Source organism: Mobula birostris, chromosome 22 (genome assembly GCF_030028105.1).
Source record: "Mobula birostris isolate sMobBir1 chromosome 22, sMobBir1.hap1, whole genome shotgun sequence".
Taxonomy (NCBI): domain Eukaryota; kingdom Metazoa; phylum Chordata; class Chondrichthyes; order Myliobatiformes; family Myliobatidae; genus Mobula; species Mobula birostris.
In genome coordinates, this window is record NC_092391.1 from 3,409,263 (window position 1) to 3,433,024 (window position 23,762).

At 44.6% G+C, this 23,762-nt stretch overlaps 1 protein-coding gene across 8 annotated transcripts in view; it reads left to right on the forward strand.

Annotated features, from left to right (window-relative positions):
* The window catches only part of cdk5rap2 (CDK5 regulatory subunit associated protein 2), a 185,969-nt gene that overhangs the window by 36,811 nt on the left and 125,396 nt on the right, over nucleotides 1–23,762 (forward strand). For 3 of the 8 annotated variants that reach the window (XM_072240352.1, XM_072240353.1, XM_072240354.1), the window contains 4 exons: nucleotides 2,689–2,812; nucleotides 4,356–4,522; nucleotides 4,860–5,016; nucleotides 9,206–9,259. In XM_072240352.1, coding sequence (XP_072096453.1) covers nucleotides 2,689–2,812; nucleotides 4,356–4,522; nucleotides 4,860–5,016; nucleotides 9,206–9,259 — 502 coding nt within the window. Of the gene's footprint in view, nucleotides 1–2,688; nucleotides 2,813–4,355; nucleotides 4,523–4,859; nucleotides 5,017–9,205; nucleotides 9,260–19,813; nucleotides 21,523–23,762 lie in introns of those variants that run through there. The other 5 variants (XM_072240346.1, XM_072240348.1, XM_072240350.1 and 2 more) reach the window with 2 other exon arrangements.

Below are 23,762 nucleotides of genomic sequence, written 5' to 3' on the forward strand. Positions count from 1 at the left end.
TCACTTTGCCTTGCTTTTATAGACTCTGTATCTGTCTCTCAAGTAAATAGGGATGCTGCAAAGAATACATTTAACATCTTCCCCCATCTGATTTGGCTCCACACATGGATTACCATTCTGATCTTCCAGAGGACCAATTTTGTCCCTAGATATCCTTTTTCTCTTAACATATCTGTAGAATCCCTTAGGATTCTTCTTCACCTTGTCTGCCAGAGCAACTTCATTTCTCCTTTTACCTTTTCTGATTTCTTTCTTAAGTGTTCTCTTGCATTTCTTGTACTACATAAGTATCTTTTTTGTTCCTACTTGTGAATAGCAGGTATAGGCCTCCTCTTTTTTTTTACCCCCTCTTAACCAGAGCCTCTATCTCTTGAAAATCAAGGTTCCTTGCCTTTTATTTTGACAGGCACATACAAGATTTGTGCGCTCAAAATTTCATTTCCGAAGGCCTCCCACTTTCCAAGTACACCTTTGCCAGTAAGCAGCCTTTCCCAGTCCACACTTGCCAGATCATTTCTGATATCATCAAAATTGACCTTTTTCCAATTTAGAGTCTCAACCCACAGGCCTTACTTATCTTTTTGTATGTTTACTTTGAAACTAATGGCATTGTGGTTACTAGATGCAAAGTGTTTCCCTACGCAAATTGCTGTCATCTGACCTGTCTCGTTCTCTAATAGCAGATCCAGTATCACTCACTCTCTCATTGGGACCTCGACATACTGATGAAGGAAACTTCTTTGAACACATCTGACAAACCCTGTCTCATCTAATCCTTTTACAGTGTGGGATTCCCAGTCAATAGAAAGTTTAAAATCACCTATTGTAACAACTATGTGTTTCTTGCAACAGTCTGTGATCTCTTTACAAATTTGTTCCCCTAAATCCCTAGATCTGTAATATAACCCCATTAATGCTGTCACTCCTTATTTCTCAGTTCCACCCATAACATATCATTAGTAGAGTTCCCCAGTCTGCCCTGATGGATCATTGCTGCGACATTTTCCCTGACTAGTAATGCCACCCCTCCTCCTTTAATCCCTCTCGCTCTGTCACATCTAAAACAGTGGAACCCCAGAATATTGAGCTGCCAGTCCTGCCCCTCCTGCAACCAAGTCTCACTAATGGCTCCAATGTCATAATTCCAGGTGTTGATCCATCCCCTGAGCTCAGCTGCCTTTCCTATGATACTACTTGCATTCAAATGTACACAGCTCAGGACACTAGTCACACCATGTTCGACCTTTTGATTCCTGACTTTGCCTGTGGTCTTACCAACATCTGTCTCCACAATCTCTCCATGTACTGTTCTAGCACTCTGGTTCTCATCTTCCTGCAACTCTAGTTTAAACCCCACCGTGCAGCATTAATAAATCTTCCCGTTGGATGTTAGTCCCCCTCCAGTCCATGTGCAAACTGTACCTTCTGTACATGTCCCATCTTTCCTGGAAGAGAGCCCTATGATTGGAAAATCTTATACCCTCCCTCCTACATCAACTCCTTCGCAATGTATTAAACTGTATAATCTTTCTGGTTCTAGGCTCACTAGTACATGGCATGGGTAGCAATCCTGAGATCACAACTCTGGAGGTCCTGCCTTTTAACTTGGTACCAAACTCCCTGAACTCCTTTGCAGAACCTTGCCACTCGTCCTCCCTATGTCATTGGTACCGATGTGGACTACAACCTCCAGCTATTCACCCTCCCACTTAAGAATGCTGAGGACTTGACCTGAGGTGTCCCAGGCCCTTGCACACAGGAGGCAACATACCATCTGGGAATAAGACCATAAGACATAGCAGAATTAGGCCATTTGGCCTTTTGAGTCTGCTCCACCATTTAATTGTGGCTGATCCTTTTCTCCCCTCCTCAGCCCCACTCTCCAGCCTTCTCCCTGTAATGCTTGATGCCATTCCTGTCAAGAACCTATCAAGCTCTGCCTAAATACTCCCAACAACCCGGCATCCACAGCTGCTTGTGGTAATAAATTCCACAAATTCACTAACCTGTGGCTAAAAGAATTCCTCTGCAACTGTTTAAAATGGACGTCCTTCTACCCTGAGGCTGCACCTTTTTGTCCTAGACTCCCCCAACATCCTTTCCACATCTACTGTCTGGGGCTTTCAACATTCAAAAAGTTTCAATAAGATTCGCTCACCTCATTCTAAGTTCAAACAAGTACAGACAAGTATCAAACGTTCCTTGTATGATAACCCGTCCATTTCTAGAACCATCCTTTTGAGCCTCCTCTGAACCTCTCCAATGCCAGCACATCTATTAGATGGGGAGCCCAAAACTGCTCACAAAACTCAAGGTGAGGCCTCACCAATGCCTTATAAAGCTTCAGCATCACATCCTGTTTCTGGAAAAGATGGTCTCCAGTGTGGAGACGTGTGAGGCTGTGATGTGGAGTGGCTATAAGCAGTCACCCTTTCACAGGTACAAAGAATTTATGCAGGTAATGCAGTTGAGTGGGGGGGGGTAAACGGATACCATATTAATTAAAGAACTCTGAAGATGATTCGTTGGGCTAGATCCTATTAAACTAAGTTTGGGACACTTGGAAGAGGAATTCAGTTCACATTTAGCTCTGCACGTTGTGACCTATGATATGATGATTGCTCAAAAAGTTTAACAAAAATAATTGGAGTTCTTTACTTATTTTACTGTTTAAAATTTCTTGAACAGGAATGCTGTAGAGAGCTTGGCTGGTAACAGTGATGCAGAAATCCAGCGTGTGAAAGATGCAGCTCAGAAGGAGGTCCTTCAAGTAAAGCAGCTTCTGGGTGATAAGATCCATCTCTTGGAGGAGGTATGTTATGTTTTGCATTTAATTTTTATTTTATTTAGGGATGCAACACAATAACGTAACTTCTGACCCAATGAGCCCACACTGACAATTATGCCCGTGTGACCAATTAGCCCTCCTACCTGAATGTCTTTGGGAAGAAGCAATACACACAAAAAGCTGGAGGAACTCAGCAGGTCAGGCAGCATCTATGGAAGAGAGTCCTCATGAAGGGACTCTGCTTGAAACCTCAGTTGTTTACTCTATTCCATTGATGCTGCCTGACCTGGTGAGTTCCTCCAGCTTTTTGTGTGGCTTTGGATTTCTGGTATCTGCAGATTTTCTCGTGTTTGTCCTTGGGAGGAAACTGAATAAACCCATGCTGTCATTGGAGAATGTCCAGGCACGTTACAGACTGCGGTGAGAATTGAACCCCTATTGTGACACTGTAGTATCGTGTGCTAATTGTTACGCTATCATGCCACCCAAATATGCAAATGCATTTTTTCTGGGATAGGTGTGGGGATTGCGAGCCAGGCTGTTACTAATGTCATGTACCCCGTGACAGGAATAAAGAACCAGCAGAAATAAAAAACACTTTGGAGTCCAGTATTGCTATTACCTAATAATATTTATTAGTAACTATGCAATACAGTAATATAAATATAGATAAATCAAACAGGTTAGCACTGATTATCTAAAAGTAAGTGTGGAATATATATGAAAATCAAGCTTCAAGTCTAGGGGTAAAAAGATACAGTCTTACGTTGATGAGTAAAGTTCAGTTCATGGTATTGAGTTGAGTAGTGATGGACAGAGAGAGAGAGAGGGAGAGATTTGAGTCTTCAGGTGAACTGACACTGTCGATCTTCTCATTGTCCTCCGAAATCCTTTAAAAATCACCGACTGTGACCACAACAAAGGGGACCGGTTTTATGTGGTGGAGCTATCACCCAGGCAAGGGTGGACACATGGACAACTCAACAGTCAACCCCTTTCCTTTTCACTGCAAGAGCCATTAATCGATCTGCTTGATCGATCCTCCAAAAAACCCACTTTTTCTGTGGCACAACAAACCTCATTCAGTGTCCAAAACATGTGCCTGAGGTCTATATCATCTGACCACCTATTTATCTCACCGTACTGAGTATCAACTGTCATTCAAATAGCTCCTCCTTCCTTTCTCTGTGTAAGAAATGCAAGCAGGCAAATGTCCTTGAGAAATATCAACACGCTGCCGAAAATCATAACATCGATTGTCCATTAAATAACGCTGCCTTCAGTCACCATAGCAACTTACGAGCTGCTCGGTGCCATCTCCAACTCAGCAGAAATCTAAAAGTTAGCCAGTTCTTTCTCGTGCCTTAAACTGACAGTTCAAAAGTTAATCTTCATCGCCCCCCCTCCCCTTTTCAAAACAACATGTCGGTGATGCATATCTCTCTCTCTCTTTTCAAAAGCACAGTTCATAGGGGTAATCGAGCACAGTTCATTGGGGTAATTCAGGACCCCGTCACACTAAGAGCAAAATAAAAACTCTCTTTCTCTTTCCTCGTTCTAAAACAAGGATGTCAAAACAGCCCATGCCGAGTTGGAAAAGATGGCTGCAATTGCTGAGCAGGAGAAGATTCGGAGTATAAACCTGGAGAAGCAGATTCTGGCAATTAAGAAGCAGAATCGTATGGAATTGCCGACATCCCCTGAACAATGCAGGAGCGTCATGGGCAATGAACAGTCAGTGCTTAGTATTTTGTTTATTAACTTAAAAGTGCATTCCTTTCCATTCTGTCTTGTGTTGTTTGACAATACATTGCTAGTTTTACTGGGGGAAAAATACAGTTTCCGAATTTACAGTGAAAAGAACCTCTCTGCTGCTTTGCCATAGGGGCCTAGCCATCAGGGAATAATTAGGTATTGAGTGGGTTTAAATGAGCTGTTGGTGTTTCTTCCATTCAAAGCATAGCTCTCACTATAAGAAGCCTGATCTTTTGGAATAATATTTAGAGCATCTAGCTGTTTTCTAATGCCTTTGCCTTCTGGAACAGTTTTTGTGTGTTTAATGTTTTGTTAGGTTAATTGAGCAGCTGAGTGAGGCCATAAAAAGCAAAGATGCTCTCATTGATCGGCTTCAAAGTGAAAAGCTGCAAAAGCAGGGCAGTAACATAGATCCTTCCAATAAAATTCAGGAGCTTACTGAAACTCTTCTGAAGAGAACTGGTGAAGTTGAAGTAAGTACCTCTTTATTTATTCTTACTGTGTCCTGTAGCAGCGCACATGGCTTTTGTGTTTTATATTGCTATAATATGAGAAGTGTGTGACAGTTTGTCTGTTACAGTTTTTCCCCTTCAACTTGGGCAGTGTTGATCAGAACTTCACTTCCAGGCTCAGCATTGATTTTTTCAGATTTTTCTGCAATAATTTCTACTCTATTTGGTCATGGGAGCAGAATTGGGCTATTTGGCCCATTGAGTCTCATCTGCCATTTCATCATGGCTGATGTATTATCCTCCTCAACCCCATTTTCCTGCCTTCTTCCATAATCTTTGCTGCCTTTACTAATCTAGACCCTAAAATCTACCCAATGTCTTGGCCTCTACAACGTTCTGGCAATGAATTCCACAGATTCACCGTACTCTGGCTAAAGGAAACCATCCTCATCTCTGTTCTAAATGTATGTCCCTCTATTCTGAGGCCGTGCCCTCTGGTCCTAGACTTTCCCCACTATAGGAAATATTCTCTGCAGATCCACTCTATCTAGGCCTTTTAATATTCGATCGGTTTCAATGAGATTCCCCCCTCCCCTCATTCTTTTAAACTCTAGCGAATACAGGCCAGTGCCATCAAACACCCTCCCACACTAGAATATTAAAGTTAAAGGGCTGACAATGCAGAATGCAAAATTATTGCATCTTTTGTAGATTTCTTAATGAACTGTACATCTTCTGAGAATACAGAATAGAGAGAAGTCTATTTTGAACAGAGATAGAGTGGAATTTCTTTACCACAGGTGGTGAATCTATGGAATTCATTGCCACAGATGGCTGCGAAGGCCAAGTTACTGAGACTATTTAAAGCAACACTTGACAGGTTCTTGATTAGTTTGGGGCATCAAAGGTACTTGGTTGTACTAGTTGGGGCATCAAAGATAATGGGGAGAAGGGAGGAGAATGGGGTTGAGAGGGAAAGTAAGTTAGTCATAATGAAATGGTGGGGCAGACTTGATGGGCCAAATAGCCTAATTCTGCTTTATGTTTTATGGTCTATATTTTGGTGTGGAGACTGTTGCTGTACTTAGCTGGATGAGAGACTTGCCTGATAAACTCATTTCTTCGAGGTTACTTGGCTTTCCTGGAAATGTATTCCATCTGGACAATTCTTAGGCTTTTTTTTAGTTCAGGAGATGAATTACGTTGATATCTAATATAAACCTGCCGGAATTTTTTAGTTAGCAGTGTAAAATGAGCAGACTCGACATTACTCATTTAGAAACTGGGAGCCTTGCCAGAAACTTAAATTTGCTTCTGTGCCTTTCACCACAAGCAGTAGATTTTTGAAACCAGCTCATATCATCTGGACAAAACCCTTATTGATGATTAAAAGGAAAACCACAAGATAACAGCTCCCTGCACGAAATGCTGGTGGACCTCGGCAGGTCAGGTACCATCTATGAAAATGAATAAACAGTTGATGTTTTGGGCTGAGAAACCTCAAGTGTCTCAGCATGAAATATCCTCCGGCATTTTGTGTGTGTTGCTCTGGATTTTCAGCGTTTGCAGAATCTATTCAGGTAACAGTTCCCAGTGGGCTGGCATATAAACCTCCAAGATGTTTCTTGGAAGCTGCTGGAGTCTTGCTCCTGCTGGAAGATTTCTGTCCGTGGAAAAGTGTTGGACATAATGGAAGAAAGTCCTTGAAATGCCGTACAGGAATTTCATTCCTTTATATGGGCATGCCTGAGGAAGACCCCAACAGTAGAGTTGGCAGAAGATGATGACACAGTGAAGGGTCCCCAGTTGAGCTGCATGCCATTGGACCCTAATCCCAATCTCGCAAGGACTGTGTGATGTCTATCCGTGCACCAGCCTCCCCATGTTAAAGTTACTCACAGGTGTTCTCCATTGAGGGAACCTACTTTAACATCCTGGATTATCTCCCATGGCGATACTGAAGAGCCGCCAATACACGACTCCTTAGGAGAACATCATAGGTGACTTGAGTAATTGCACCTGAGGAGTTTATGTATATAAGAAGTGTATTAATCTCACAATAGTGAAGAGCCATCCAACAGAAGTTCCTGCGAGAGATGCAAATATCTCATTAACATACTTGCAGATTGTTCCATAGCTTTCCCCTTGGATCCTAAATTTCTTCCCTGTGATTTTAAACCTATTCCCTCTAGTTTGAGATTCTCCTACCCTGGGGGAGGGGGACGAAAAAATCATTAACTATTTACTCTATCAATGCCATTTATAATTTTCTAAACTCTAAGGTCACCGCTCAGGTGACTAAGCTCCAGTGAGTACAGACGCAGTCTATGTAATCTTTGTAACTGAAGCCTTTCATTCTAGACAATATCCACGTGAACCTCTCCTGTATTCTAGCTAATGCTGCCACGCCCTTGTATAGTGACCAGAATTGTACACCGGTTTCTGAAAACTAAATGTTCTACCAGATCACCAATTAATCTTTTCTCATTATGTAATACTAGATCTAAAATTGTTTCTTCATTCAATGGTTCCTTGCACACTGATAAATTAAAACATCCCTTGTGCATGAATTCTGAATAGTGTTAGATGGTTTACATAGATTAAAGTTTGTCATTATTTCATTATCCTTGTTACATTCACCTCTAGTTTCCTTTTTCGTCATGCCCTGCGTAACTCTAATTGAGAGTTGGAGTTGTATATTCATTTTTGTATTGTCTTTCTGACTTTAATAAACCAGTACAGTATGGGAACAGACCTTATGGCCTTCCTTACAGACTCCGATAGGATTTACCCACTTTAATATCCCTGCATCATTGCTTTGCCAATTTCTGAATTTCCCCTCTCCAGAAACTGCTAATTTCCCCTGATTGCATCCCTCCTTGCCAATTACATGTAACTTGTCAATGAAAAACATATAACTATCTTCTGAAAGGAAGTATTCAGGAACTTCCTCTTCCCGCCCCCCCCCCCCCCCCACCACCACTCAGACACAATGTAATATCTGGACATTGCTCAAGCTGCAGATTCCTAATGGTCTTCATCTGCAACATACAGAAAGTGTCCTATGTATGTTTTTGAATATTTATTTAGTCCCCTCGCCATTATCATAACCTCGCTGATGTTCCTTATTCAATAAAGTCTGAACACTCTTGACACTGCATTTGGGGAACTTTGCTCTTTGAATGTAGAATATACATTTGTAGAACCTAACAATACAGTACTGGACTTTCAGCCCACAATGTGCCAACCTTTTAAACTACTCGAAGATCGACCTAACCCTTCCCTCCCATACTGCCCTCCTTTTTCTGTCATGCATCTGCCTATCTAAATTTCTTAAATGTTCCCTAGTTTATTTTACTCTACCATTACCCCGGCAGGGCATTCTATGCACCTGCCATGCTTTATATATTTAAAAAAAAACACTACTTCTGATATTCTCTTCTCTCCCCCCCCCCCCCACCCCCAATCATATTTTCCTCCAAATACATTAAAATTATGCCCTCTCATTTTAGCTATTTCCACCATCTGGGGGCGGGGGGGGGGTGGGAAGAATCTTTGGCTGTTCATTCTGTGCTTCTTATCATATACATCTCTAACAAGTTACCTCTCATCCTCCCTTTGCTCCATAGATAAGCCCTAGCTCACTCAACCTTTCCTCATAATAAAACATGCTGTCTAATCTCAACAGCATTCTGGTGAATCTCTGCACCCCCTAAAGCTTTCACATCCTTCCTATAATGAGGTGACTAGAACTGAATGCAATGCTCTTAAGTTGGCTAAACTCCAGTTTGTATTTTGCTCCTAGTTGCTGATGAGTTCCGAGTTGCTAATTGTTCTGTGATATGGGGCATTTTTAAGAATTTCTTTTCTTTTGTAAATAGAAGAAAGTACTGATTTAAAAGGAATAAACATTTTTATGATTTGGAAGTAACTTTTATTGGATTCCAGTCTTTTACTTTCTTTCAGTATAGGTATATAATCTGTTCTGCAAATAAAGGGAGTTGTGTGAATAAATGCTTAAACTTCAGAAATTATCAATCAGTAAGTTAGTAAGACACCTGTTATGAATAGTGGCAATATTCTGGCAAATAACTGCCTTTTGTTTGGAGCACTAGTTAAATGTAATAATGGTACATAAAAGTTGTAACTGAAATGTTACAGATAATTTTATTCCTTTTTTTGTACACCTTCAACTTCCTTTCTCAAACAGGCCCTCCGACGTGAACTTGGAAATGAGAGAAATCGTTTTGAGAAGGAAATGCAGGTAATTTTCCTTCCCTGTATTATAATTGATGCAAAAAAAATCAATTTTTAATGTACATTTGAAGTGGAGAGCGTGCATGTTACTGATGCTTTCCTGTAACTTTGGCAGGTTTTCTGATTAAATTCTTTTGTCTTCAACTGATGAGATTTATTTCTTCGAAAGAAGAGATTTATTTCTGCGATCCTGCTCAAAATCTGTCTTTTTTTTCCCCTTCAAGTGTAAATCTGGTGAAGTATCTGGTTAAATCTGGTGATTTAACTCAGGTCATAAAGCATCAGTGGAGAGTAATCGTGGAACATAGGACAGCACAGCACTGGACAGACCATTTGGCTCACAATGTGTGCTGATCTTGATGCCAACATAAGAATGTCCTCTTGGGTATCATCCATATTCCTCCATTCCCTTCATACTTATGTCTCCATCAGAAAGCCTCTTATAGACTCCACCAAACTGCCCACTGATAGGTAAAAAGTAAATTTATTAACAAAGTATATTTATGTCACCATATACAATCATTTTCCTGCTGGCAATCACAGTAAATACAAAAAACACAATAGAATCCGTGAAAGACCACATCTAACAGGATGGACAAACAAGCAATGTGCAAAGGACACAAACTGCAAATCAAAAAGAAAAATCTCTCCTACCTACCTCCTGTTTTTTTTAACTAATCCCTTGCCCCCATGTCACCTTTATACTTCCTTCCTCTAACGTTAAAACATGCCCTCTGATGTAACCTAGGAAAAGGATTCTGAATGTCTACTTATCTTTGCCTCTCGATTTTAGAAACCACCTCAGCCTCCAATGCTTGAGGGAGAACAATCTAATATTACCCAAGCAGCCCCTGTGCATTAAAAGGTTGATGTGTGTGTGTGCATGCTGTGATGAGATAATGAATCTGTACTACTTACGACTCTGTCTTGCCACATCTTCAGTCCTCCTGCAGCACCCCAGTTAAGGGTAGCACTGGTAGCGTACTGCCCAGCATAACGTTTTACAGCGGGCAGCTGTAAGATTAGGGTTCAATTCCCGTCACTGCCTGTAAGGAGTTCAGACATTTCATGCCCATGTGGATTTTCTCCGGGTACTCTGATTCCCTCCCACATTTCAAAGCTGTACTGGCTAGGGTTAGTAAGCTGTGGGTATGCTATACTGGTGCCTGAATCATGGCAGCGCTTAGTCAAGATTCAAGATTAATTTCCAGTATGCAAAGGCAGAGGAGAATGAAAAAATTGTTATTCTGGATCTGATGCAGCACAAGAAAACTACAGTAAGACAAGGAACACAATAACACTAATATGAATGCAGAAGATGGCTAATATAAATTGTATGCTATTAAAGTGACACAGCTAAGGTGACTGACAGAAAATGATAAAGAAGTGCTGGTTATGGTATAGAGGGTTGGGTTAGTAGGTGGAGGTGTTGATCAGTCTTGCTGCTTGGGGAAAGTAACTTTTTGAGTCTGGTGGTCCTGGTATGGATGCTACATAGGCTCCTTCCTAATGGGAGCGGGACAAACTGTCCATGAGCAGGGCAGGCTGCTCCCAACACATCCAACACATTGACACTAACTATGTGACAAAGCTAATCAGTCAATCAATTATTTGGGCCAATCCGTTGCTGAGTAATGGTCAGTTTATCCCTAGGTCAGTGATGAGTAAACTCTCCAAGCATTTCCAGAATTTTCTCTTTTCCAGCATCTACTCTATTTTGCATTTGGTCTGTTTGACATTAAGTTGCTGCGTTCAGTCACTGGATCTGAGTCAATTGCTTGACATTGTCTTGTACCAGACAAATTAATACGCTTGCTTTTATTCGGTGTTGTTTGTTTAGTGCCTGAGGCTATCGCTCACCAAGCTGGATTATTAACAGATGTGAGCACTGCGAAGGAGTAATAGGATATTTTGTTGCATAAGAAGAGTGCATGCACAAAGTGCTGGAATCAACTTTTATTGCTTCAGTGATTCTCAATAAGTGGGCCTCTGTTAATTGGGTAATTGGTTGCAACTGGGTAATTGAAGTTAGCCAGCTGGAACTTGTGGGCCCTGGCAATATGCTACAGTACAGCATGTTTTGGCACAGCATTCAGGAGCCAGTGAGTATATTGTCTGTGGCAGGACAGGGGTTTGTGGACAAGGCATTTGGTGCAGGTAGCAAAATGGTAACCATAGCTTTAATGAGTGCATCAAGAACAGACAGCAAACACGAATGTGTCTCTGCTGCCAACTTACTCCAGTTGGCTTTAGGATTTGTTTTTGAGCCTCTCAGTTTGGACCTTCTGAGGATCCCAGGTACTCACATTTTATTGACTCTGCCTCCCGTCGCTCCTCCCGTCAAACTCTGAAGGTGACCCTCTCCGCCATGAGGAGGTACTTGGTGTCCCTATCCCAGACCCTTCCACACCTTCGGGACACTTTCTTTGCTGTCTGTAATGGACCTGCCCGTTATTTCATCTTCCGTCAGATCTATGCCTGCAATCACAGTTTTTTTGACTTTGTCATGTTAGGCAAGGATTGCAAGATCTTGCATCTGCAGACCCCAGAGCCTGCCGGCCCTGAAACTAGCAGGCATGATCTTCAGATTGCGGCCCCTGCCATCGATCTCGCCAGCTCCAGCACCTCAGGGTATATTCAAAACCCGGACTCCAGCAACGACCATGGACACCTTCACAGCGATTGCACAACCACCAACTGCGACGCCAGCCTTGAACTCCAGGCCAGGTCTTTATGTGCTGCTATTGTGACTCCCGTCTCCTCTTCCCCCAATACACCAACTGCGACGCCAGCCTTGAACTCCAGGCCGGGTCTTTATGTGCTGCTATTGTGACTCCCGTCTCCTCTTCCCCCAATACTCTGCAACCCTGTCTCCTTCAGATCCCATCGTCAGCTCCTGGGTCCTCAGAGGCTCCATCTTCCTCTCACCCCAGCCCTCCCCTCTCCACTGACACCCCCAGCCTCCCCCCTCCCCCCTCTGATCCTAGCTCTCAAGATAACAGCCTTGAACTCCAGGCCTGGTATTCACGTGCTGCTATTGTGACTCCCGTCTCCCTTTCCCCCATCACCACTCCGCAACCCCGTCTCCCTCACATTCCATCATCTACTCCTGGGCCCTCGGCGGCTCCTTCTTCTTCTTACCCCAACCCTCCTCTCCACTGACACCACCAGCCTCCCTCCCCCTCCCCCCTCTGATCCCAGCTCTCATCCGTGCCAGGTCTTTACCATCCCCTCTGACCTCCAACTCTGAGGCAGAGCGCTCTGTCCTCGGTAAGGGCCTCACCTCAGCGAGTTCTGCATTCGCCCACACCTCAGCGAGTTCTGCGTTTGCCATGACACTGAACTGTTCTTCTGCCGACTCCATCTTCAAGCCTACTTCTTCGGCAAGGACTCTCCCACCCTCACTGATGACCCCTTCTCCCATCTTCAACCCTCCTCCTCTTCATGGACACACTGCTCTGGTCTTCTACCTGCTCTGGATCGCTTTATTGCTAACTGCTGACGGGACATCAACCGTCTCGACTTCACTGCACCTTGTTCTCCCTCCCCTCTCTTGATTTTTCTGTCTTTATCTCTGGAGACAGCTTATCTATTGATGTCTACTATAAGCCTACGGACTCTCACAGCTACCTGGACTATTCCTCTTCTCACCCCGTCTCTTTCAAAAATACCATCCCCTTCTCGCAATTTCTCCATCTCCACCACGTCTGCTCTCAGGATGAGGCTTTTCATTCCAGGACGAAGGAGATGTCCTTTTTTTTTAAAGAAAGGGGCTTCCCTTCCTCCGCTATCAAATCTGCTCTCAAACACATCTCTCCCATTTCACGCACATCTGCTCTCACTCCATCCTCCCGCCACCCCACTAGGAATAGGGTTCCCCTTGTCCTCACCTACCACCCCACCAGCCTCCGGGTCCAACATATAATTCTTCATAACTTCCGCCACCTCCAACGGGATCCCACCACTAAGCACATCTTTCCCTCTTACGCCCCCTCACCCGCTTTCTGCAGGGATCACTCCCTAGACGACTCCCTTGTCCATTCGTCCCCCCCATCCCCTCCCACCGATCTCCCTCCTGGCACTTATCCTTGTAAGCGGAACAAGTACTACACATGCCCTTACACTTCCTCCCTTACCACCATTCAGGGCCCCAAACAGTCCTTCCAGGTGAGGCGACACTTCACCTGTGAGTCGGCTGGGGTGATATACTGCGTCCGGTGCTCCTGATGTGGCCTTCTGTATATTGGCGAGACCCAACGCAGACTGGGAGATTGTTTCGCTGAACACCTACGCTCTGTCCGCCAGAGAAAGCAGGATATCCCAGTGGCCACACATTTTAGTTCTACGTCCCATTCCCATTCTGATATGTCTATCCACGGCCTCCTCTACTGTAAAGATGAAGCCACGCTCAGGTTGGAGGAACAACACCTTATATTCCGTCTGGGTAGCCTCCAACCTGATGGCATGAACATCGACTTCTCTAACTTCCGCTAATGCCCCACCTCCCCCTCGTACCCCATCCGTTATTTATTTTTATACACACATTCTTTCTCTCACTCTCCTTTTTCTCCCTCTGTCCCTCTGACTATACCCCTTGCCCATCCTGTGGGCTCCCCCCCACCTTGAAACAGGATATATGGGGAAGGTTTTATGAAGTTGCCAAAAGATAAATTGAGGATAGGGAAAATGTTAGCAAAGGAGAGCAAAGACACTGGAGGGTAAAGGGAAGCGGGGTACTTGAAGCTCACTGAGAAATCAAGAGAATGAGCTCTGAGAGAGTATCACAGATATTTATGCAAATATACTGTCTGCAGAAGAGTGGCAAAATGGTGGTCTCGACTGAACAAGAAGCTCAAAGAAATTAGCAATTTAAACAAAAAAACTGACTGACCAAGTTATTGGGACAAAGGAGATTTAAATTAAATGGGTGGAAATATCAAATAATAAAGGGAACAGCTTTAAGGTGAGGGAGTTAGCGATTTGTGTAGTGAGTGGTGGTTGCCTGGTACACAAACATAATAGCAATGTTTTAAGATGTAATTGGACTGACATAGAGTGCCAAGGAATTAGCAGGAAATTGGGAACTATGTAGACCACATGCAGGCAGATGCGCAGCATGAATTAGCGTCATGGTTGGCAAAGATGGTGGGTTAAAGGGTGTGTTCCTCTGCTGTATTCTAAGTCAATGGAGGAGGTCATGAAATATAATAAAAAATGTGGGGAGAAAAAGTAAAAAAGCAGGGTCGTTTACTTGTTGAGAGTTTGAAGATGTTGGTGTTCATGGTTCACAAATCAAAGTCATTATGGTAATAGCCACAAAACTATTGGACTTTTTTTTAGAAAACACAATGTATTAATGTACTGTGGAGAGCACTCTAACCGGTTGCATCACTGTCTGGTATGGAGGGGCCACTGCACAGGATTGGAAAAAGCTGCAAAAAGTTGCAAACTCATTCAGCTCTATCATGTTATTATCTATCATCTATTATTCTTGTTCTGAAAGATTTTTCCAAAATGGTTTGCAGATGGCGCACTGATATCTGCTTGTGTGAGTGTCACTTCCAGTGAAGCTAGTATGATGGCGCTGGTAACTGGTGACTTTGCGCGTGCTCTCCCGAGCAAACTGCCCTCTCCACTATCCTATACCTGAGAAACCCTTCTAAACCTCCAATCTAGCAAGATCAAGATCAACAACACCCTGGCAAAGCTACTAACCCAGCTGGAGACCACCGCACCAGAACTGTTTCTTAAACTCCGGACCGCACCTGGACATGACCAACGAGGCCCACCACGTTCCCGGAGACCCGCAGCCTGCTACCGTGCCGAAGTGCTTGGAGACACGGCCCATTCTGACCAGCACCTCTCCGGAGCAGATGACCACACAGAAGTGATGGCAGAGACCTCAAGGTGCCCCAGACACTTCCCCGGAGCGACCACCATAAGGCCCTGTTGGTGGCCATCCACAGCTGCCGGAAATGAGGCCTCCACCGCCGACTTTGGAAATCGAGCCCGAGGCTCGGCTGGAACAGAGGCCTCCGCAACCATGACTCGGCTTACAGACTTCTTTCAGCTGGGAGCCCGGCCATCCAGGATTAATTGTCGGCTTTGGGGCCCAACCCAATCGACAGCCCAGGCCCCCGGCAGCTGGAAGTGGCAGCGGAGCCTCCCCGTTACTCGGCCCGACCCGGAGCGTCCGACGACGCAACCCGCTGATCAATCCCCGCGGGATGCGTCCACCAACATCAAAGAGCTGACAACAAAACACTGCATCGATGGAAACCTGGAAAGATGCACTATTTGCCGAGGAAGTGTGGGAAAAGAGCTGGGCTGCTGGTCAGATTGAAGCTGAGGGGCTTCAGGGTCCCTATGCCCACCATCCTACTAGCTAATGTGCAAGCCATAGAGAACAAGGTGGATGATCTTAAAGGGAGACGCACCTACTGCAGGGAGATGCAGAACTGCTGTGTATTCTGTTTCACCGAGACCTGGCTCTCCCCGCCACTCCCGACTGTGCCATCCGACCGGAGGGATGTTTGATCCATCGGATGGACCGCACGGCATCTTCAGGCAAGACGAGGGGAGGTGGTGTCTGCCTACTGATCAACACTGGGTGGTGCTCGGACACAGTGGCACTGACAAGCTCCTGCAGCCCGGACCTGGAACACCTGCCGGTGAAGTGTCGTCCCTACTATCTGCCACGGGAATTCATCTCGGTGATACTGACAGTGGTCTACATTCCCCCCCCCCCCCAGGCGGACGTGGAGTGTGCTCTGAACATACTGTATGCCAACATCAGTGAACTTGAGACCAGGTGTCCGGAGGCTTTGCTCATTACAGCCAGGGACTTTAACCAGGTTAACCTCAGAAAGGCACTGCCAAAGTTATACCAACATGTCTCCTGCCCCACCAGAGGCCCGAATATACTTGACCACTGCTACACAGCAGTCAAGGATGCCTACCATTCCATCCCACGACCTCACTTCGGAAAATCGGACCATCAGGCCGTACTTCTCCTCCCGGCTTACAAACAGAAACTGAAGCGGGAGGTCACGGCGTCAAAAGTAGTGTCGCGTTGGACGGAGGAAACGGATGAGGTCCTCCGTGACTGCTTTGAATCGGTGGACTGGTTAGTATTCAAGGACTCGGCAGCTAACCTTAATGAGTATGCCTCAGCTGTCACGGACTTTATTTGGAAATGCACGGAGGATTGTGTGTCTCGCAAGACGATCCGGGTATTCCCTAACCAGAAACCTTGGATGAATTATGAGGTCAAGTCTCTTTTAAAGTCTAGAGCTGTGGCTTTTAGGTCCAGGGATACCAGTCACTACACGGAATCCAGGCGTGAACTCTGGAAAGCCATTAAGGGCGCCAAGAGGCAATATCGAGCCAAGTTGGAAGCCAAGGCTAACCAGAGGGATGCCAGTAGACTATGGCAGGGTCTAAATGAGATCACTGGGTGCAAAGAAAGGGCTGGGAATATCAATAACTGTGGCGTTTCTCTTCCTGACGAACTTAACGTATTCTACGCAGGACCCCTGGATGGAAACGGGTCACTGGTACCTTAGCTCTCCTCAGGTCTACCACCAGCTCCTTAGTCTTTTTCTGCAGCTTAAAGTGAAATAGACTAAGGAGCTGGTGGTAGACCTGAGGAGAGCTAAGGTACCGGTAACCCCTATTTCCATCCAGGGGGTCGGTGTGGACATGGTGGAGGAATACAAGTACCTGGGGATACGAATTGACAATAAACTGGACTGGTCAAAGAACACTGTCTACAGGAAGGGTTAGGCCGTCTCTATTTTCTGAGGAGACTGAGGTCCTTTAACATCTGCTGGACGATGCTGAGGATGTTCTACGAGTCCGTGGTGGCCAGTGCGATTATGTTTGCTGTTGTGTGCTGGGGCAGCAGGCTAAGGGTAGCAGACACCAGCAGAATCAACAAACTCATTTGTAAGGCCAGTGACGTTGTGGGGATGCAACTGGACTCTCTGATGGTGGTGTCTGAAAAGAGGATGCTGTCCAAGTTGCATGTTGTCTTGGACAATGTCTCCCGTCCACTACATAATGTACTGGTTGGGCACAGGAGTACATTCAGCCAGAGACTCATTCCACTGAGATGCAGTACAGAGCGTCATAGGAAGTCATTCCTGCTTGTGGCCATCAAACTTTACAACTCCTCCCTTGGAGGGTCAGACACCCTGAGCCAATAGGCGGGTCCTGGGCTTATTTCCTGGCATAATTTACATATTATACTATTTAACTATTTATGGTTTTATTACTATTTAATTATTTATGGTGCAACTGTAACAAAAACCAATTTCCCCCGGGATCAATAAAGTATGACTATGACTATTCGAACAGAAGAGGAGCGTCCCGCTCCCTCCAGATGAACCGGACCTGGTGGCATTGAGATTCATCGTCACCGAGGAGGACGTTAGAAGGACCTTCCTGAAGATAAATCCAAGGAAGGCGACGGGCCCAGATGGCGTCCCAGGACGGGTTCTCCGGGCCTGTGCAAGCGAGCTAGCTAGAGTGTTTGCTGACGTATTCAGCTGCTCCTTGCTTCAGTCTAAGATCCCCTCGTGTTTTAAGAAGGCAACGATACCCAGTGCCAAAGAAGAGCAAGGTGGAATGCCTGAATGACTATCGACCTGTGGCTCTGACATTAATTGCCAAGAAGTGCTTCGAGAGATTGGTTATGGCACACATCAACCACAGCCTACTGGTCAACCTCGACGCTTTGTAATTCGCATACCGGAGAAGCAGGTCAACGGCAGATGCCATCTCTCTGGCCCTACATTCCTGCTTAGAACACCTGGAGAATAAGGACGCATACATTAGGCTCCTTTTCATTGACTACAGCTCTGCCTTTAATTTCATCGTTCCAAATAAACTGATTCCTAAGCTCCGGAACCTGGGTCTTAGCACTCAGATCTGCAGCTGGATCGTCACCTTCCTCACAGACAGGAGCTAGGCTGTGAAGAATAAAAAAAAAAGGGGACAAACTCTCCTCTACAATCACACTGAGCACCAGTGCCCCACAAGGCTGTGTACTCAGCCCCTTGCTGTACTCACTGTACACTCATGATTGTGTAGCCAAGTTTCCATCAAACTCAATATATATGTTTGCTGATGACACAACAATTGTAGGCCGTATCTCGGGTAATGATGAGTTTGAGTACAGAGAGGAAATTAAGAACCTGGTGGCATGGTGCGAAGACAGTAACCTATCCCTCAACGTCAGCAAGACGAAGGAATTGGTTGTTGACTTCAGAAGGAGTAGCGGACCGCACGGCCCAATTTACATTGGTGGTGCGCAAGTGGAACAGGTCAAAAGCTTTAAGTTCCTCGGGGTCAATATCACAAATGACCTGACTTGGTCCAACCAAGCAGAATTCACTGCCTAGAAAGCCCACCAGCGCCTTTACTTCCTGAGAAAACTAAAGTAATTTGGCCTGTCCCCTAAAACCCTCACTAATTTTTATAGATGCACCGTAGAAAGCATTCTTCTAGGGTGCATCACAACCTGGTATTTAAGTTGTCCTGTCCAAGACTGGAAGAAGCTGCAGAAGATCGAGAACACAGCGCAGCGCATCACACAAACCAATCTTCCGTCTTTGGACTCACTTTACACCGCACGCTGTCGGAGCAGTGCTGCCAGGATAATCAAGGACACAACCCACCCAGCCAACAGACTTTTTGTCCCTCTTCCCTCCGGGAGAAGGCTCAGGAGCTTGAAGACTCGTACGGCCAGATTTGGGAACAGCTTCTTTTCAACTGTGATAAGATTGCTGAACGGATCCTGACCCGGCTCTGGGCTGTACCCTCCAAATATCCGGACCTGCCTCTCGGTTTTTTTGCACTACCTTACTTTCCATTTTTCTATTTTCTATTTATGATTTATAATTTAAATTTTTAATATTTACTAATTTTTACTATTTTTAATATTTAATCCAGGGAGCATGAAGCACAGAATCAAATATCACTGTGATGATTGTACGTTCTAGTATCAATTGTTTGGCGACAATAAAGTATAAAGTATTGGAGGAGGTCTGCTTGTCTAATGCCTCTGTTCAAAGACAGTTGGTTTACTATCTGTGATGAAATGGCTGGAGTTAAAGTTCACAATCTGTCAGGCTGTGAGCTTTGTATCATACTGCTGCCTCTAATGTTGAACTCTTGAAGACGAGAGAGAGAGAGTAGACAAACCAATTTAGTGTAGACTGGAAAACGAACATTTCTGAACAATAAATGGCAGTCACCTGGATTCAGGGGCATTTGAAATTATTTATTAATAGTTTGGATTCTGCTGAAAATTACCAGTTTCTACACGAGTGTCTCTCTGTATTGTTTTAGCTTGTTTTATTTAAATTGATTTTGCAAATTTGTTGAAATGTTCTACATAGCCTTGACTGACGTGTGAGTTAGGAGGTGCTTGCTGAAGTGGTTACAAACAGGAAATTGATAGTTTTTCAAAATTAAGTGCACAAGCACTTGACGGGTGAAATAGGAAGGAGGCCCAGTTTCACAGAAGACATCATTTTGAAAGTTTCCCTAGCAAAAAAAAATTGAAGTTGCTGCTGACCCAAGCTTACATAGAACTATTGAACGATAGCTTGTACTTCCTGAAATATTTCGTCATGGTGCACTGAGTGAAGAGAGAGCAGAGTTGTCTACGGGAAGGCTGGAATGAATTTGGTCTGTAATCCGTGATGGATCATAGCGGTGGTAGCAGTACTTCAGGAAATGGGCTATTCTGGTGATCGTGTTTGACATCTTGATTTAAAAGAGCGTGAGCTGATTGGAGTTCTTGTGCTATATCAGTAATTTCTCTACCGTTGATAAAGAAAATTTGGGAAGATTAAATGAGAAGCGAAAGAACAGCAGTCACAACAGCCATTGTGCTTCTGGAATCTTTGTCTTTTCATGTCTGTTGTTATTGAAATGAGGGACTGTTTCTCAGAACGGTAATCAGTAAAAGTCGTGAAGTTTTAAGGATTGACGGACAGTCGTTTGTATTTGTAAAGCTTGTGGAGAAATTAGTGCTGCCTCATCCCTTGGAAATCACCATAGCAACTCTGGCCTAGCTTTACCTTTGAAATTCATGAGGGCGAGGAATCGGGTGGTGGGAGGGGGGAGGTGAACGTGACTCAGGAGCTTTAGGCCATTGGTCGGGTACTTCAGTGATTCGCCGGTGCTGAGCAGGTTTTTTTGGAAGAAGGTTGGAGCTGAATGAGAATGAAAGGCCTTTGTCGAGTGTGTTGCAGCAAACTGCAAGGAAACCAGCGTCGCTGGATTTTCAACACCTGTACCAAGAGAAGATTACAAATTGTTCTGTCCTATGTGTTGGGTTATAACATTAGACGTGACGGCCAAGGGGAGTTCGTATGCAGTAAATGTGCCTTCATGTTGGAGAGGGTGATCAAATATGATATTGTTATTGCTCGTGTTAAGACTGTTTCCAGTGAGAGGCTACAAATGTTAGCAGCAGAAAAAGACCAATTAATTCAATGTATTGTGCACTTGTACTTCAGGCACAATGAAATTTTTAAAAGTTCCTGTCATACAGATGCAGGCCTTTCTCTTGAAAGTTCTAATCAGCCCTCTGTACAGTATGGCTTGCTCCTCGAAGATGAATCCATTTTGTCTGAATTTTGGATACCAAAGAAGAGTAGCAAGAAAATCCTGGGCTGCTCAAACTGCTGGCGTTCCTTTACTGAAGGGCACAAGAAGAGATGGTGTCTCTGTTCTGAGTCGGTTAGAATAGCTAACGTATTCTGTGACTTGGTGTGTTCTACTCCTATACGGGCCATGCAAGGAGACTTGAGAGGAGATGAGGGTTCACAAAGCCATTCACAGAGTTTGTGCTGTGATTTGGTGCCGAGAAGCCCGGCCTCTGTGGGGAAGCTGTCCGGTCGTCTTTGTACTAGCAATTTGGAAACTGAGAGCACGCCGGTATTAAATCCCATCAAGCTTGATTGGAACATCAGAGAATCAGAAAATTTTCAGCTGAACTCCAAATTGACTGAAAATTCTCCCTCAGTGTCACAGTCCATTGGAAATGCAATTTGGAAAATTAAGCATGTTCAATACAAACCAGTGACATTTTACCCCAAGAGCAGGATACCTAGACTTGTGCCACTTTCTACATGGACACCGACACAGGGATACAACATTGCAGCAGATGTTCAAGGAGGCTGTAACCCTGACAGTACAACATCTGAGCAGGAACTGTGGAGTGAGCTGGAACATGACTCTCCTTTCAAATCTGAGGTAGATAAACAGAGTATTGTGTGCATTTGAACTAAAATTAACAAAATTGTTTGTAACTCAAATGAGAACTTAAGAAATAGGAGTAGGAGTTGGCCACCTGGCCTGTCGAGCAATTACTCCATGGCACAGAATTAAGCTGCTCAGCTCATTGGGTTTTTAGTTATTTATTTTTAGTTAGAGATACAGTGTGGAACAGGCATTCCTGGCTCTTTGAATCACTGCCCAGCAACCTACCGATTTAGCCCTAGCCTAATCAAGGGATAGTTTGTAATGAGCGATTTAACCTACTAACCAGTGCATCATTGTACTGTGGGAGGAAACCCACACGGTCATGGGAAGGACGTACAAACTCCTTACAGACCGTCCAGGAATTGAAGTCGAAACTCCAGAACGCTCTGAACTGTAATAGTATTGCGCTAACCACTATGTTACGGTGGTGTCCCTGGGTTCACGTTGGTTCCCATAATGGAACTAGTAAGTTCCTCTGTCATCCTAACTTCTGGTGCTGTTTGTGTGGAGTTTGCACGCTCTCCCTGTCACACCTAGGTTTCCCTTGGATGCTTCATTTTCTTCCCATAGTCAGAAAAACATGCAGGTTCGTGGGTTAATTCTTCTAAAGGCTATCAAACCTACTGGGGCGTAGGCTGCCGAAAGCAGCTTGCCACAGTCCTTTATCCTGCCCAGTCTTTCACGTCCAGGTGTAGCCCATCTATTCTTCTAGGTGAAGATCCTTCCTCTCCCGAGGATGAGATCTCTAGAGCTTCTGGGTTTTTCGGTAGCTGTGTGTTTTTATGGGATTGGATTTCAAGCCCCACGCACAACGCTTCTCCTTTCACAGCCAGGCTTGGGACCATCCATGGCAGTGATCATGCCCAACCCTCTTCCTTTTGCAGCCGGGCTTGGGTTTGTCCATGACGGGATATATTTCCAACCCTCCTCCCTTCACAGTTGGGCTTGGAACTGTCCATGGTGGAGCTGGTGGGTTAATTGGCCACTGCAAATGGTGCAAGTGTGTGGCTGGTGGGTACCTGGGAGTATAGCTTACAGGGAAATTTTATGGAGGCTTGTGGGTGCTGAATGAGCAATTATAAACTAAATGGGCAAATATCCTTCAAATGGGAACATAAAATATTATTCAATCAGTGTCTCTTCATTTTTCCTTGTAGCCCCATAACTTGTTCTTTCATGTATTTAGACTCAGAATCGGGTTTAATATCACTGGAATGTCACGCAATGCGTAGTTTTGCGGCAGCGGTACATTGCAATATGCAATAAACTATGAATTATAAAATATTTAAAATAATACAAAAAGGAGCAAAAACAGTGAGCTAATGTATATGGGTTCATTGCCCATTTAGAAACCTGGCGATGGGGAAGAACCTGTTTCTAAAGTGTTAAGTCTGTGTCTTCAGACACCAACTTCCTTTGATTCTTTTTGCCATTAACCTACAGAGGGGTATTTTACAGTAATCAGTTAACCTACAGTGTGTCATTGAGTTGTGGAGGTAAATGGATGTCCACTTCAGCAATGTTATCTCAGTACTTCCAGACCACTTCCTGATTTACCATATCAGTTGACAGGTCATTGATCATTAGCTATTCTGTTGTCACCTTTTTGGGTTCTGTTTCTTGGCTTGACCCTCAGTTTTCCTGCTTAAAGAACCATGGGCTGTGTCCGTTTCTGATTGCATCTTCCGCCATTTTGCAGTGTTATTGTCCTTGCATGTTCTTTGAAGCCTATTGACCACATGCCTCTACTGCCTCATTTCTTGTTTTCATTTTCATTCCAATCTGATGGAACGAATATCGATTTCTCCATCTTCTGATCATTTTTCTCCCTCCCACATCCCCCCTCTCATTCCCTCACTCTGGCCCTCTTAGCTCTTCTCCTCGCTGTCTATCACCTCCCTTGGTTCCCCTCCTCCTTCCCTTTTGCCAATGAAAGGGTTATCATATGAGGAACGTTTGATGGCTCTGGGTCTGTATGCGCTGGAATTCAGAAGGATGGGGTGGGGGGTGGATATCTCATTTGAAGCCTTTCAAATGTTGAAAGGCCTGGACAGAGTAGATATGGAAAGGATGTTTCCCATGGTGGGGAAGTCTCGGACAAGAGGGCACAGCCTCAGGATAGAGGGGCGTCCATTTCAAACAGAAGTGGAGAAATTTCTTTAGTCAGAGGTTGGTGAATTTTTGGAATTATTACCATGGGCAGCTGTGGAGGCCAGGTCTTTGCGTGTATT